Genomic DNA, 14,880 nt, shown 5'->3' on the forward strand with positions numbered 1-14,880 from the left:
GCAAGTTCAAGATCATTTGCGATTCATAGATTTCACATCTGAAAAAAAGATGTATTTGCATTTGTATGCATTTCAGAGATGATCGTAAGATCAAGTTTATAATGGTTTGTGCACAACATTTTATAAATGTTAAAAATTCCCCCCCTGAAATTTTCCAAACCTGTACGAGTTTCTCATTAAAAATGTTGGCAATCACACAATTTCTGCTCCCCACTAACTTCCGTAGTATTTTCGTCCCATAATCTTGGTCAAAGGCTACTGTCTGCGGTTTCTTTTGTACATTTTCACATTATTTTCATGATGATCTCCCTAATGAAATACTGTAAAATAAACAAACACAACAATAACAGTATACTTTTTTAATGGAACAGTTTATTGAACTTTCACATCCCTAGAAAAAGACAATCAAAGAAAAGTTTTCATATGTGTTTTTGTCGAGCAACATATTTGCTCCATCACGCTTTTATGGTTCATCTAGTCTGATATGGTGAGAAACAGCTCAATTTTAACCTGAGACTCAAACTGAGCAAAAATAGTCAATTTAGGGCAGATGCTGATATTTATATGACGAAATTCTGCTGCTTGAAATGCAAATCAATGAGATGTTTATAACAGTACAGCAGATACTGACATAAAATGATGTAAATATCAGTGGTCACTCTATATCTCCAATAATACGTCTTAGTAAAATGAGATTACAATGATCCAAACGTATAACGCAATGCAATCCAATCCAATCCAATGATGATTAAAATTCCTCAAAAGATCCTGATGATCAGATTTAAGACTGATTTGACTAAAACAGATTGATGGAGAATCAAGTAAAGCCAAGCTGCTTCAGTCCAGTAAGTGTTCATCTGGAAATATTACTACAGTTATTCTGATGTTTACTTGATGACATGTGAAGAACCAGCTGAAGCTGGACGTTTGTACAGATACACTAAAAGAGCTTTGACAATTAAAAACTCATCCAAACTATCAACCAGAGACAGAGGGCATGGAGTGGATTGTGTGAAACAGCCAGGTTTGATCATGTTGATCATTCAGAGCCTCAGACATTCACATCAAATATGATACAGCAGCTTCATGAAGTTAAGTGAAATGGTCTGAAACATGAGCCGAACAAGCTCTGGACTGGCTTCCTTCTCTGTCATGTTTGAAGTTTGAGAGGCACAGAGGTTTGGAAAGCACACAGAGGTGCAGAGAAACACCAGGTTCTCCTCACTCGACGGCGCAAACATCTAAAATGCAGAACTTGGCTCTGCAGGTGGGACACGGGACTCTGCTGCTCAGCCAGGTCTCCGGCTGCTGCTGGTCCTGCCGACTGGCGAACCACTTCCCCATACAGGTGAGACACCACATGGGCCGACAGTAGCACTGCTGACACTCACCCTCAGCCTCAGACTGACACAGACGCACCAGCTTCACGCTCGCACTGGCCTGCATACAGCCGATACACGGCTCCAGCTCCTGACAACAAAACATCACAATACAACCAGATTAAAAAGATGGTCAGGACTAGAGAAAGCCTAGCTTGAAAGTTTAAAGCAGCTGTAAAAGCTTAAAGTTTTAAAATTTATATAGATAGATTAGATTATTAGCATGTTGCTAGCATGATTAGAATGTAGTTAGCATTAGCATTCTAACATTTTTCTAGCATGTTTAGTGTGTTTCTAGCATGATCAACAAGCTACTAGCATGTCATTTGCATGTTTCTAACATGATTAGTAAGTTATTTGCATGTTTCTAGCATGATTAGCAAGCTACTAGCATGTCATTTGCATGTTTCTAGCATGATTAGTAAGTTATTAGCATGTTTCTAGCATGATTAGCAAGCTACTAGCATGTCATTTGCATGTTTCTAACATGATTAGTAAGTTATTAGCATGTTTCTAGCATGATTAACAAGCTACTAGCATGTCATTTGCATGTTTCTAACATGATTAGTAAGTTATTAGCATGTTTCTAGCATGATTAGCAAGCTACTAGTATGTCATTTGCATGTATCTAACATGATTAGTAAGTTATTAGCATGTTTCTAGCATGATTAGAAAGCTACTAGCATGTCATTTGCATGTTTCTAACATGATTAGTAAGTTATTAGCATGTTTTAACATGATTAGCAAGCTACTAGTATGTCATTTGCATGTATCTAACATGATTAGTAAGTTATTAGCATGTTTCTAGCATGATTTAGAAAGCTACTAGCATGTCATTTGCATGTTTCTAACATGATTAGTAAGTTATTAGCATGTTTTAGCATGATTAGCAAGCTACTAGTATGTCATTTGCATGTATCTAACATGATTAGTAAGTTATTAGCATGTTTCTAGCATGATTAGAAAGCTACTAGCATGTCATTTGCATGTTTCTAACATGATTAGTAAGTTATTAGCATGTTTCTAGCATGATTAACAAGCTACTAGCATGTCATTTGCATGTTTCTAGCATGTGGGATTACAAATTTAAGAATCTGTTTATGATAATGCTGACCCTAGATTCTTACATAGCATCACAGATAAATCTAAAGTTAAGTACATTGAATTTAGAGGTACAGATGATGACATTAGAAGAAGATCAAATCAGGCAGCCCAGGTGTCTGAGACATTAACCTTTTTGTTACAGCTATTCCTTTGTCTCTATGATAATGTTAAAGTATGGGCAATACTGTCAGACTGATTGGATTAGTACATATGCCTTTGAATGATACCTTTGTCTCAATGATAATGTGAAGGTATGGGCAATACTGTCAGACTGACTGAATTAGCACCTATGCCTTTGAATGACACTGTTATGATAATGAGATCAGGGCTGGGGAACTCTGGTAACGGGCTGATTCCTGTACTGCATTTGCATGCTTTGTTTAGATTGACTCCACCTCTATGTAATCCTCCCCCTGGAAAGGTATATAAACTGTAATGTATATGCCTTAGTAGACGACTTTGATGACTGCAGCGAACGAACAGCTAGGATCTCAATAAAGAGAAACTTCTGCTTCAAGATATCCAAACGTCTCCTGGTCTCTGAGAAAAGTTCACAACAATTAGCAAGCTACTAGCATGTCATTTGCATGTTTCTAGCATGATTAGTAAGCTACTAGTATGTCATTTGCATGTATCTAACATGATTAGTAAGTTATTAGCATGTTTTAGCATGATTAGCAAGCTACTAGTATGTCATTTGCATGTTTCTAACATGATTAGTAAGTTATTAGCATGTTTCTAGCATGATTAGCAAGCTACTAGCATGTCATTTGCATGTTTCTAGCATGATTAGTAAGTTATTAGCATGTTTCTAGCATGATTAGCAAGCTACTAGCATGTCATTTGCATGTTTCTAGCATGATTAGTAAGTCATTAGCATGTTTCTAGCATGATTAGCAAGCTACTAGAATGTCATTAGCATGCTTCTAACACTATCAAGTTGTAAGCAAATTTCTAATATGTTTCTATCATGATTAGTAAGTTATTAGCATGTTTTTAGCATGATTAGCAAGCTACTAGCATGTAATTTGTATGTTTCTAACATTAGTAAGTTATTAGCATGTTTTTAGCATGATTAGCAAGCTACTAGCATGTCATTTGCATGTTTCTAGCATGATTAGTAAGCTACTAGTATGTCATTTGCATGTTTCTAGCATGATTAGTAAGTCATTAGCATGTTTCTAGCATGATTAGTAAGTCATTAGCATGTTTCTAGCATGATTAGCAAGCTACTAGAATGTCATTTGCATGTTTCTAGCATGATTAGTAAGTCATTAGCATGTTTCTAGCATGATTAGCAAGCTACTAGAATGTCATTTGCATGTTTCTAGCATGATTAGTAAGTCATTAGCATGTTTCTAGCATGATTAGCAAGCTACTAGCATGTCATTTGCATGTTTCTAGCATGATTAGTAAGCTACTAGTATGTCATTTGCATGTTTCTAGCATGATTAGTAAGTCATTAGCATGTTTCTAGCATGATTAGCAAGCTACTAGCATGTCATTTGCATGTTTCTAGCATGATTAGTAAGCTACTAGAATGTCATTTGCATGTTTCTAGCATGATTAGTAAGTTATTAGCATGTTTCTAGCATGATTAGCAAGCTACTAGCATGTCATTTGCATGTTTCTAGCATGATTAGTAAGTCATTAGCATGTTTCTAGCATTATTAGCAAGCTACTAGAATGTCATTAGCATGCTTCTAACATTATCAAGTTGTAAGCACATTTCTAACATGTTTCTATCATGATTAGTAAGTTATTAGCATGTTTTTAGCATGATTAGCAAGCTACTAGCATGTCATTTGCATGTTTCTAACATTAGTAAGTTATTAGCATGTTTTTAGCATGATTACCAAGCTACTAGTATGTCATTTGCATGTTTCTAGCATGATTAGTAAGTCATTAGCATGTTTCTAGCATGATTAGCAAGCTACTAGCATGTCATTTGCATGTTTCTAACATTAGTAAGTTATTAGCATGTTTTTAGCATGATTAGCAAGCTACTAGCATGTCATTTGCATGTTTCTAACATTAGTAAGTTATTAGCATGTTTTTAGCATGATTAGTAAGCTACTAGAATGTCATTTGCATGTTTCTAGCATGATTAGTAAGTCATTAGCATGTTTCTAGCATGATTAGCAAGCTACTAGAATGTCATTTGCATGTTTCTAGCATGATTAGTAAGTCATTAGCATGTTTCTAGCATGATTAACAAGCTACTAGCATGTCATTTGCATGTTTCTAACATTAGTAAGTTATTAGCATGTTTCTAGCATGATTAGTAAGCTACTAGAATGTCATTTGCATGTTTCTAGCATGATTAGTAAGTCATTAGCATGTTTCTAGCATGATTAGCAAGCTACTAGAATGTCATTTGCATGTTTCTAACATGATTAGTAAGTCATTAGCATGTTTCTAGCATGATTAGCAAGCTACTAGAATGTCATTAGCATGCTTCTAACATTATCAAGTTGTAAGCACATTTCTAACATGTTTCTATCATGATTAGTAAGTTATTAGCATGTTCCCAACATGATTAGCAAGTTGCTAACATGTTCAGTAGCATGACTGACAAGTTACTAGACTAGCAAGCTACTAGCATGTTGTTAACATGAATAATGTTTCTAGCATGATTATCAAGTTGCTAGCATGATTGTAGTTGCTAGGCTAGGCTAGATAGTTAAATAGATGATAAATATTTGATAGAATGGAAGTTTGAATGGATTAGAAATAGTTGACAGAAGGGAAGCTTGATTGAGTCTCAAAGGATTCTGGGAGTTTAAATTTGAATTTTGACAGTTGGAGTTTGAATTTTGTCAGTTGGAGTTTGAATAGTGTTGATCATTTGAACATTGCCTCAAATGTAAGTCTATGGGATTTTTATTCTTCAATTTTCTGAAAACTGTAAGTCAGTCTGAAGAGCTGGGCTGAGTTTGATGGTTCTAGCTTGAAAGCTCTAGGAGGAGTAGTGTTCAGAAATGTAGTCTAACACCGTGTCTACACCGGACGCGAACGACAATGACATTAGAACCTATTATGCTGTCTACACCTGATGTAATCAGTAATCTGCTGCCGCGTTCTGTTCATGACGCGCTCACACAAAGTTTAAATGATTTGCAACGGTCGCTTTGTCGCGTCCGGTGTAGACAGACTTTAGCTGTCGAGTCCGGTGTAGACACGGTGTAAGAAGAATAATGATAAAAAGCTTAAGTATCAGTAGGTTGTGTTTCTCAAACTAATCTAACTAGTTCAACATGAACACGCTCCAGTCAGCTCAAGCGCTGTGTGTGGTTTCTGTTCTGTTTTAAAGAGCTTGTGTAACTCTGACAGAGTCTCCGGCGCTCACCTGTCCACTGGGACACCTGTAGACCGCGTTCATGCTCACGTAGGTCTTGAAGGTCTCCAGGAAGAGCTCGCTCATGGTCAGATGGATGACCACATTGGCGGCGTTTCTGATGGGTGCGTGCAGTTTCTCCTGCAGCTCCACGTACTCTGTGGACTTCAGCCTGCGAGAGAAAGAGTGACAGCGGTTAGTCGTGAAGATCAGGACAGGAGGCACGTCCGTCTCCGTCGTGCGCCGCACCTGATGTGGAAGGGCTGGACTCTGGGGTTGACGCTGGCGACGGTGATGGTGAGGATCTGCACGGGGGCGTTGAGCTCAGGGGACAGGCTGTGCTGTCTGGAGTCGGTGACGGTCAGGTGACAGTCCCGATGCAGGGCCAGGTGCAGCGAGTACGTGCCCACCTTCATCACCCAGGTGTCCGTGACGATGACTCTGGCGCTCGGACAGCCCGAAGCGAACTTGTCTATGCGGCGGAACTCGGTGTTGATGGAGGAGGCCACCGATCTCCAGCTGGAGCGCGGTAAGGCGTGCGCGCTCAGAGCTCTACAGATGGGGTGATTGACCCAGCCGCGTCTCGACCAATAGAACGCCAGCGCACAGCCCACCAGCTGGACCACCGCTGACACGCCCAGGTACACCTGCCACCCCCGACTCACCTGATGGACGTACAGCAGATTCTGCTCTGGAGCGGCGAAACACATCCCTATGTAGTATCCTGAAACACACCAAACACCTCACACAGTCAACATGTGCTCTAGTGAAGAAAACACATGACCACATCCATCACGATTATCTGCAAACAATCATTTATTTAATAATAAAAAATAGATAAAAAAAAGTTTAAGACAAACTTTAAGTTGGCTTGAAAAAGCCTGATCAGAAAGTGTGAAAAAGTTTAGAAGTTTTAGAAATTGTAGAAATTTTATGGTTTTAAGTCCAAAAAAGATTGAACAGATAACATGTTTTCAACTTATTTAACATGTTACTAGTATGTAACTAGTAGGGATGTGCAATATGGACAAAATAATCATATTGCGATTTTTTGAACGAATATTGCGATTGTGATTTTATTTGCGATTTTTTTTTTTTTTTGCTTTTTCAAACAAGCTACATACATACATACATTCTAAATGTATTCAGTGCACAAGAAGTGCATAACAAAACATTTCACAATGAAATAACATAGTATTAAGTTTAATAAACAAAACTGTAGTAAAATTGTCTTTAAAACAGACAACATAAAATAAATTAGCCATGTTACTTTTTTCCCCCGGTACTTTAGCCTACTTTGTGTAATAACGAAAACATTCATTTCAGTGGAAAAATAAGTCCAAAACTCTCTATTTTAACATTTTGAGGGCTCTACAATCTTTTGCTTTTTTTTTTTTTTTTTATTAATTCTTATGTGTTTTAATTTTTCTGATAATCAAAAAGCATAAACATTTATTTATTTTTAATCAAATGAAAAATAAACCCTTTTAATTTTTGGCAAACAAACAGAAGTTTACTGTTAAAATCAATCATGGAAGAAAAATTATATTCAGTTTAAAATGTTTAAATAATAATTAAGTGGTTAATCTTGTTGTAATATTAATTTTTTTTATCATATATATTGTTTTATGTAAATTATTTAAATAGGAATATATAAACACCTACATTATACTGTACAAATGTAATACAAGACTAATATTGTTCTGCTTCATGTTAAACCGTGCTTTTATTTTGACAGGTTGCTGTGAAGTTTCTGTGTGTACAGATATGATGCTAGTTTTCTCAAATGAAACGGTAAAAGTGAAACTCACAGCAGCTTTGGAGATTGAGTTTATCTGTTCATGTGAGATGCAAATGCCAAAAATTAGCGGGAGCTTCAGGAGTGCTTCAGTATGAGTGTAGTAAAGAAAGAAATCAGTGTTGCCAGATTGGGCGGGTTCCCGCCCAATTGGGCTTCTTTTGATCGGCTTGGACCGGAGAATAACGCATTGGGCGGGTAGACAAAATTTGGGCTGCTTTAAAAAAATAAAAGCCGCCCAATCAGCTGTTTTTTTCTTCGCTCTTATCATTAGTCATTGTTATTTTAATACCTTCGAGCTCAAAGTATCACAGTAATATAATGTGTAGTGCAGTCATAAACTCATTTTTGCTTAACGCAACCCTTACTGGTTTAGTTTAACAGAGACCTGTCAATCAATTTACGTCTTTAACGTTAGTGAGATGTGATGACTTGTGAGTTGTGAATATGCAGCTTATTCATTTATTCATTTTAAGTAATTGCGATGGCAAAGTGGCCTAAATATAAGTTATACGATAAAAAGTCTAAGTGGATTACACGTGGTGAGAGATGAATAGAAGACTTCTAAATATACAACTGAAATAAGAAAACGTGGGTGTGTGCATGAACGTAAATGCCAGCTACATTACATTTGTTTCTCATCACTTTATTGTGCACTTTTTGCACAGAAATTAGCATATTTTTACTGTGGACATTGAAAATGATGCATGTGTTTTTCCAAGGGTTAAAGTCATCGGTTAATTTCCACTTTGAAAAGAAGACATTTTATGCATATTTTCGGACTGTTTTGATCCATATTCCTGTGAAATTGATTTATCTTTATTTTATTTTGTCATTATTCTTTTTTTAAAGAGATAAAAATGGTCCTTATCAACCTTGACATGGCAATAAAATTCTCATTATTTTGGCAGTTAAAATTTGGGCTGGTTTTTGTTGAAGTGGGCGGGTTTTGGTGAGCTTTTGGGCTGGAAATCGTCAACCCGATCTGGCAACGCTGAAAGAAATACGCATCTCCGCCATTCAAACATACAGAGGCAAACGGAACATGCAGGATTCATATTAAAACGGTCTTTTTGCATTTCAGTTTTCACAGACACTAGTCCATAACGCAATTTGAATTAAGTGACAGACCAACTTTTGATTTATTAATCCAAAAATCGACGAATTCCGTGGCATTCAGTAGATTCCGTTTTTATGAATGGAGTCCACGATCCAGTCCATGTTTTCGCGGAGGAGACATTGTAATCACGCGACCATGAAGAGACAGAAATTACATGCCTTCTTAGTGTAAATAAGATAAATAACATAATGCAATTTAGTTTCTTTAATAAAAGAACTATGTATAGTAGGGATGCCCGTTTAACCATTAACCGACAGTAAGAATTTTAACCGATTATTACTATCAGTTAAACGGTTTAAAAGGGTTTTTTTCTATTCTTTTTTTTTTTTACATTTGCTGCATGGTGAAAGAAATAATGCTATTTGTAAGTTATCTGTTTACTCACGCGCGTGTCGACACGTGCAGTGTGGCTGTACAGACATATTTCGCTTCACCTTTACTTAGTAAACAGATGTAGTATATGCAACTCAATGGCAAGTGGCGTTATTGGGTTATCAGAGAGTGAATCCGTGAGTGAATGTATTCAAATTCTGAATGAATTATAGTCTAGAAAGTGCGCAATAGGCGCTCCCGTTACAATCACTGGAAAGCTATCACTCATCCTAGAGTAGTTCATCGCAATCTCATAAAGTTATTAAAAAGTAATAAAATAACCTTTAGACTGCACAATTAATCTCTTATTTATATAATGCCAACACTTTCTTTGTTTTAATGAGAGAGTTCGCGAAAGTGTAGAAATCAGCAAAACTGAAACCGGCACTTTGGTTGGTGAGTGGATTGTAACATAGCCTCCTCTGATTGGCCACAGTGATAATCAAATCAACATACATGTCTGTGATTGGCTATTGCTGAACGCTGTAAAACACGCGCTTCTCCACACGCATATGACAGTGGATGGAAGTCCCGAACCGCAAATTGAAAGGGTTTTTGTGATGGTGTTTTGTTCGCCGATCTAAGAGTTAACAGGCAGCGGTCCTGCCTATCCGTACAGCATGTGTACATGTTAAAAACTAGGCACACTGAGGTATTGGCTGGCCTGCTATATATTTTTATGTCCGACGAGAAGAATAAGACCGGTACAGTTCTTCAAAGCGCATAAAAGGATTCAGTGTGTTTTAGTTTTGTCATCTTAGGGGCCGTTCACATGAAGCGTCTTTTGCGCGCGCAAGTTCGTTATTTCAAATGGAGACGCGCGGCTTGCGCGCGCATTTTGGAAGCGACGCGGTCGCGACGCGCACGCGGTGCGACGCGCTCGTTTTTTCCGGGCGCGTCCGCGCCGCATCGAGATAAAAACATCTCAACTTTTCAGAATGTCGCAAGCGCACCGCAGCTTGGAGCTAGAGCGCAGCTGATGGTTGCTTAGAAACGGCAGACGCTTCCGGAGCGCAAGCGCCTGAGCGCTTTGTTGACAAGGAAGAAAGCGGCGTGCCTAGCGTTTTCCACGCGTTTTTAGGCGCGACATGTGAACGGCCCCTTAATTAGGTAGTTATTTAATTTATACATATTTAGTGTAGGCCTATTTATATTATTCTTTTTTTTTCATTCAGATTTTCTCTGTTCTCAGAAGCGCTGCTGATGCGTGATAATTTAAGTATATGTCAATACAGTTTTTGTTGTTGCTCTGTATGCTGCTGTTTGCACGTTAAAATAAAACATTTGCTTGTATTTTTAATGTATCATCACAGATACTCGTGCATTCTATTTTTATTTTAGACTAATTTATTATTCTAATTTTATCAGTTAACGGTTAATGTTCGGATAACGAGCAGCGGTTGTCGGTCAGGAAAATTAACCGAAATGAGCATCCCTAATGTATAGACCTGTTCTATAGGAAAGATAACCTTAAATGACTTCTATTGTGATCTGGCGCTATATCGAAAATAAAATGAACTTGACGTTCAAGGGGGTGCCGTTGGGGGGATAGATGAAATCGCAGCCTTATGCGGTTTAGAAATCGCATGTGCTTAAATCGCGATTTTTTTGCGATTGCGATTAATTGCACAGCCCTAGTAACTAGCATGTTTCTAGCATGATTAACATGTTGCTAGCATGATTAACCTGTTACCAAAGACTATAGAATACCCAAGACATGTCACTCGTGTAGTTTTGAATGAGGAAAAATGAAACGCTCATTATGGCCGCGAAGCCCCACCTTCTTAATGAAAGAGCCAATCGTTAATTAGTAAAGTCAGCGCGTCACCGCAGCTGCCGTTAGACGTCCCGGTTGCTATAGAAACGATTGGCGTTCTTATGGTGCGTTCACACCGCACACTTTGTCTGCGTCAGGCAACGCACCTAACGCATCTAGTTTGACGCATGTACTTTGAAGCTGGCAACGCTTGCTTTTTGGTGCGTTCACACCGCACACGTCAGGCAACGCTCCCAACGCATCTAGTTTTCTGCACATTTCCCCTGAATAAACCATGGCAAACTATTGGGACTGGACATTTTGGAATCCTCTCATGAACATGTTTCGCTAGCTAACGAAATGGGAAATAATTACGTTGAGAAAAGATTTGACAACCCGATCTCTTCAGCGATCTTCATCCAAGCAAGTTCCTTTACATTCCTGTCTTTATACGAGGACGGATCATACAATTCTCTGCGATTGCAGACGGCTAGAATAAGTTTGTAGCCGTCTTCAATCGCAGAGAATTGTATGTTGTTGTTTTTTCTGCTCCCGCTTCATTCAAAATACGTGTGGTGACGTCGCTACAGTGAGACGCTCTGATTGGTTGACGCACTGCGTCAAGTGCGTTAAGTCCGTCAAAAGTTCAACTAGCTGAACTTCTGCGTTGCTTGCGTTGGCTGCGTTGACGCTTGAAACGCAGGTAACGCTTGAAAAGTTGACGGATCCAACGGACACAACGCAACGCAGAGCCTCTGACGGACCTCTGACGGACTCAACCATTGACTTTACATGTAATCTTGCCGCAACTGACGCATGACATTTGGGGCGGTGTGAACGCAGCATAAGATGTGCGCTCAGTACTGCGCATGCGCACCGGCTCATTTAGCAGGAAAAATAAGCGTTTTTTCACGCTATTGGAGCACAAGGAACCATATTTATGAGGCAGTTCTTGTTGGATTTCGTTGGAGATTTAAAATATGAAATTTAATCATAAGCTTGGTGAACAGTTTTGGAGAATTTGATGTTTCCCCATTCAAACAGATGCCCGAGAGGCGTTTCAAAGATGGCCGCCGAGTGACATGACTTGCCTTAAAGGGACTTTGCCTGTTACTAACATATTGCTAGCATGATTAGCCTGTTACTAGCATGTTGATAACATGATTAGAATGTCACTAGCATGATTTTAGATTTTTTAGATTAGTAGCCTGTTGTTAGCATGATGTTGAAGTGAAGTTACTAGCAAATTTCTATCCTGATTAGCATGTCACTAACATGATTCTAGTTGCTAGGCTTGGTTAGACAGACAGACAGACAGACAGACAGACAGACAGACAGACAGACAGACAGACAGACAGATAGACAGATAGATAGATAGAATCAAACAACAAAGGGAACAGAAATAATTGTAGCTATAATATGGATTAGTCTATATTTAATTCATCATTTATTCAGTTAAACTGTATAGTATTTAACAACTTTAATTCTGTAGGGTGAAGTTAGCAAAAGTGGGGCATCATCTAAAATGGGACAAATAAGATTTTGGTTTAGTGCTCCGTTTAAAACAATTTACTGATAATAATGGGTGGTCCTGAAATGTTGTAATAACAGCACCTAATTTGAATATCTACATTTAATTAGGCAAATGTAAGTCAAATTGGTGTGGTGCTGGAAGGTGTGAGAAAGCACATGTAAAGTGCTCATATAGTTTAGGTCAGGGCTGGCCAACCCTGTTCCTGGAGATCTACCTTCCTGCAGAGTTTAGTGCGGCCCGTATTCACAAAACATTTCATCTTACCACTAAGAGTTCTCCTAAATAGCAGCAAAAGTTTCCTCCTAAGAGTTTTCTCTACACCCTGTTCACAAAGCTGCTGAGACAAACCTTTCCAAAGGAATAGAGAGAGCTAGTTTTAGCGCTAAAATGCTTTGTGAAATACTCTTAGAGCAAAAATGTATGAGTCCTAAATTCAGGACTGACGTGCCCATTATTTTTAAGATTTTCTCCTAAATCAGCAAGATGTTTTGTGAATACGGGCCCAGAACAGAGAAGTGTTTTGACACTTGTCCTCATGATTGATTTTGATAAGGAACAACATGGATATTTTTTGTGTCCCTCCCCCAAAGGAAGGATTTTTTTTATTATTCCACACATTACAGATGGCAAACCATGCAGAACAATGATGGAAAGCTTATCCACTGTTAGAACCTATTAACACTTAAATAAATCATTTTAAATAATAATTTGACAGCTCTCTTTAAATATTTGGCATACTTTTGTCCTATTTTGTGAGGTGAGGAGCATTAACAGCATATATATATATATATATATATATATATATATATATTTTTTTTTTTTTTAAAAAGCAAAATTTTATTTACAGGTATACGTAAACACATGTTGGCCTTCTGAAAAGTGAATTAATGTAGTGTATTATATCCTCAGTACTTTGTTGGGCCTCGTTTTGCACTAATTCCAGCATCAAGGCAGCGATCAGTCTTTGACACAGTTGAGGTGTTATGGAGCAAGTGTCTTTGATATTGGCCTTCAGCTCGTCTGCATTTCAGGATCTCTGTTCCCTCATCTTCCTTTTGACAATCCCCATAGATTTCCAATGGGGTTTAAGTCAGGCCAGTTTGCCGGCCAATCAAGTCCAGTTATTCCATGGCTATTACACCAGGTACTGCTAGTTTTGGCTTTGTGGGCAGGTGCCAAATCCTGCATCGTTTTTTTTTTTTTTGTCTTAAATCCATAATCATCAAAATTGAAACAAATAAAGGCTTGAAATATTTCACTTTGTGTGTCGTGAACTAATATAACATACAAGTTTCACTATTTGATACAAATTATTGAAATAAATGGACTTTCCCTCAACATTCAAATTTTTTGGCACATACCTGTAATATTATTTACCATCCTGTTGGCAAAAATGGCCACAAAAAAGTGCCTGTTCTTAATAATCGAGACACATTCTATTAATCAATAATTGTTTCAAGAATAATAATAAAAAAGGTACTATTATGGCATAAGGGACAGATACCATCCTAGAAGAGCTCATTGTTGTTTAACATTTACATTGCAAAGATTTTGTGATAACTATGATAACATTATTTTTTAATTCTCTGAGCTTGACCAATGTGTATTCCTAGTTAAAGATGTCACTATTTTGGTAAAATCCTAAATACATGAAAAACAAAAAATGATAAAGTCAAAATGTTACTGAATACCAGGAATGACCCACATTTGACTCATTTGGCGATATTATGAGCACAATAACTGTAGATGCAATCAATGCAGCTTAAAACCATGATATTATTTATAACCGTTTGGAATCAACAGATCATATGTGACAGACAGCTAAATACTGCAGCGAGTCAAACTTAATCATATGCGTACTAAAGACAAAGTTGAGAGTATGTACTATCTCCGTATGTACTGGGCTCAGTATGTGGAGAATGCATTTGCACGTGATAAGGTCACGTGACAACAATATAGCCGACTACAGCCGGGTTTGCCTAACTGGGGACATTTACCAGTCAGTGTGTGTAGTATGAAAAGATAGATGACTTGATGTCTAGTTATTGAAGCACACTGTGTATAAGTGTATAAGTGTGTGAGTGTGTGAGTGTGTTACCGAGCGGCAGGCAGCAGTGCAGCAGCAGGGTGAGAGTGCTCCTCCTGATGTGGTGCTGGATGAAGCTGATGTCTTCGCTGCCCAGCCACTCCGAGAACATGTGCTGCACCGTGAAACCGGCCGAGCGGAACTCATTCGGTGTGAAAACGAAACACAGCGCGAACACGATATACGCCAGTGTGAATGTGGCTTCCGGACGATCCATCTTTACATCTACACACAAGTGAAGCCGGACACTACTTCAACAGATACTCTAGAGTGTTATTTTATCATTCCCGTCGAACACACATATTTATAAACAATAAAAACATGTTCGCGAATAGCTCCATAACCCTCCAGCGGAGTAAACGCTATGTTTGTCGCTGTTAAATGACAGCAGTGG

The 14,880-nt window shown here is 38.1% G+C and overlaps 1 protein-coding gene across 1 annotated transcript; it reads right to left on the reverse strand.

The window, feature by feature from the left end:
• Positions 1-352: 352 nt before the first annotated feature.
• On the reverse strand, positions 353-14,880 carry tmem129 (transmembrane protein 129, E3 ubiquitin protein ligase). The gene is made up of 4 exons (XM_073820812.1): positions 14,499-14,880; positions 6,070-6,544; positions 5,833-5,992; positions 353-1,470 (listed from the first exon to the last, which is right to left on the reverse strand). Exons 1-4 carry the CDS (start codon positions 14,701-14,703, stop codon positions 1,222-1,224), a joined length of 1,089 nt encoding a protein of 362 aa, XP_073676913.1. The 5' UTR covers positions 14,704-14,880; the 3' UTR covers positions 353-1,221.

Source organism: Garra rufa, chromosome 16 (genome assembly GCF_049309525.1).
Source record: "Garra rufa chromosome 16, GarRuf1.0, whole genome shotgun sequence".
NCBI lineage: Eukaryota > Metazoa > Chordata > Actinopteri > Cypriniformes > Cyprinidae > Garra > Garra rufa.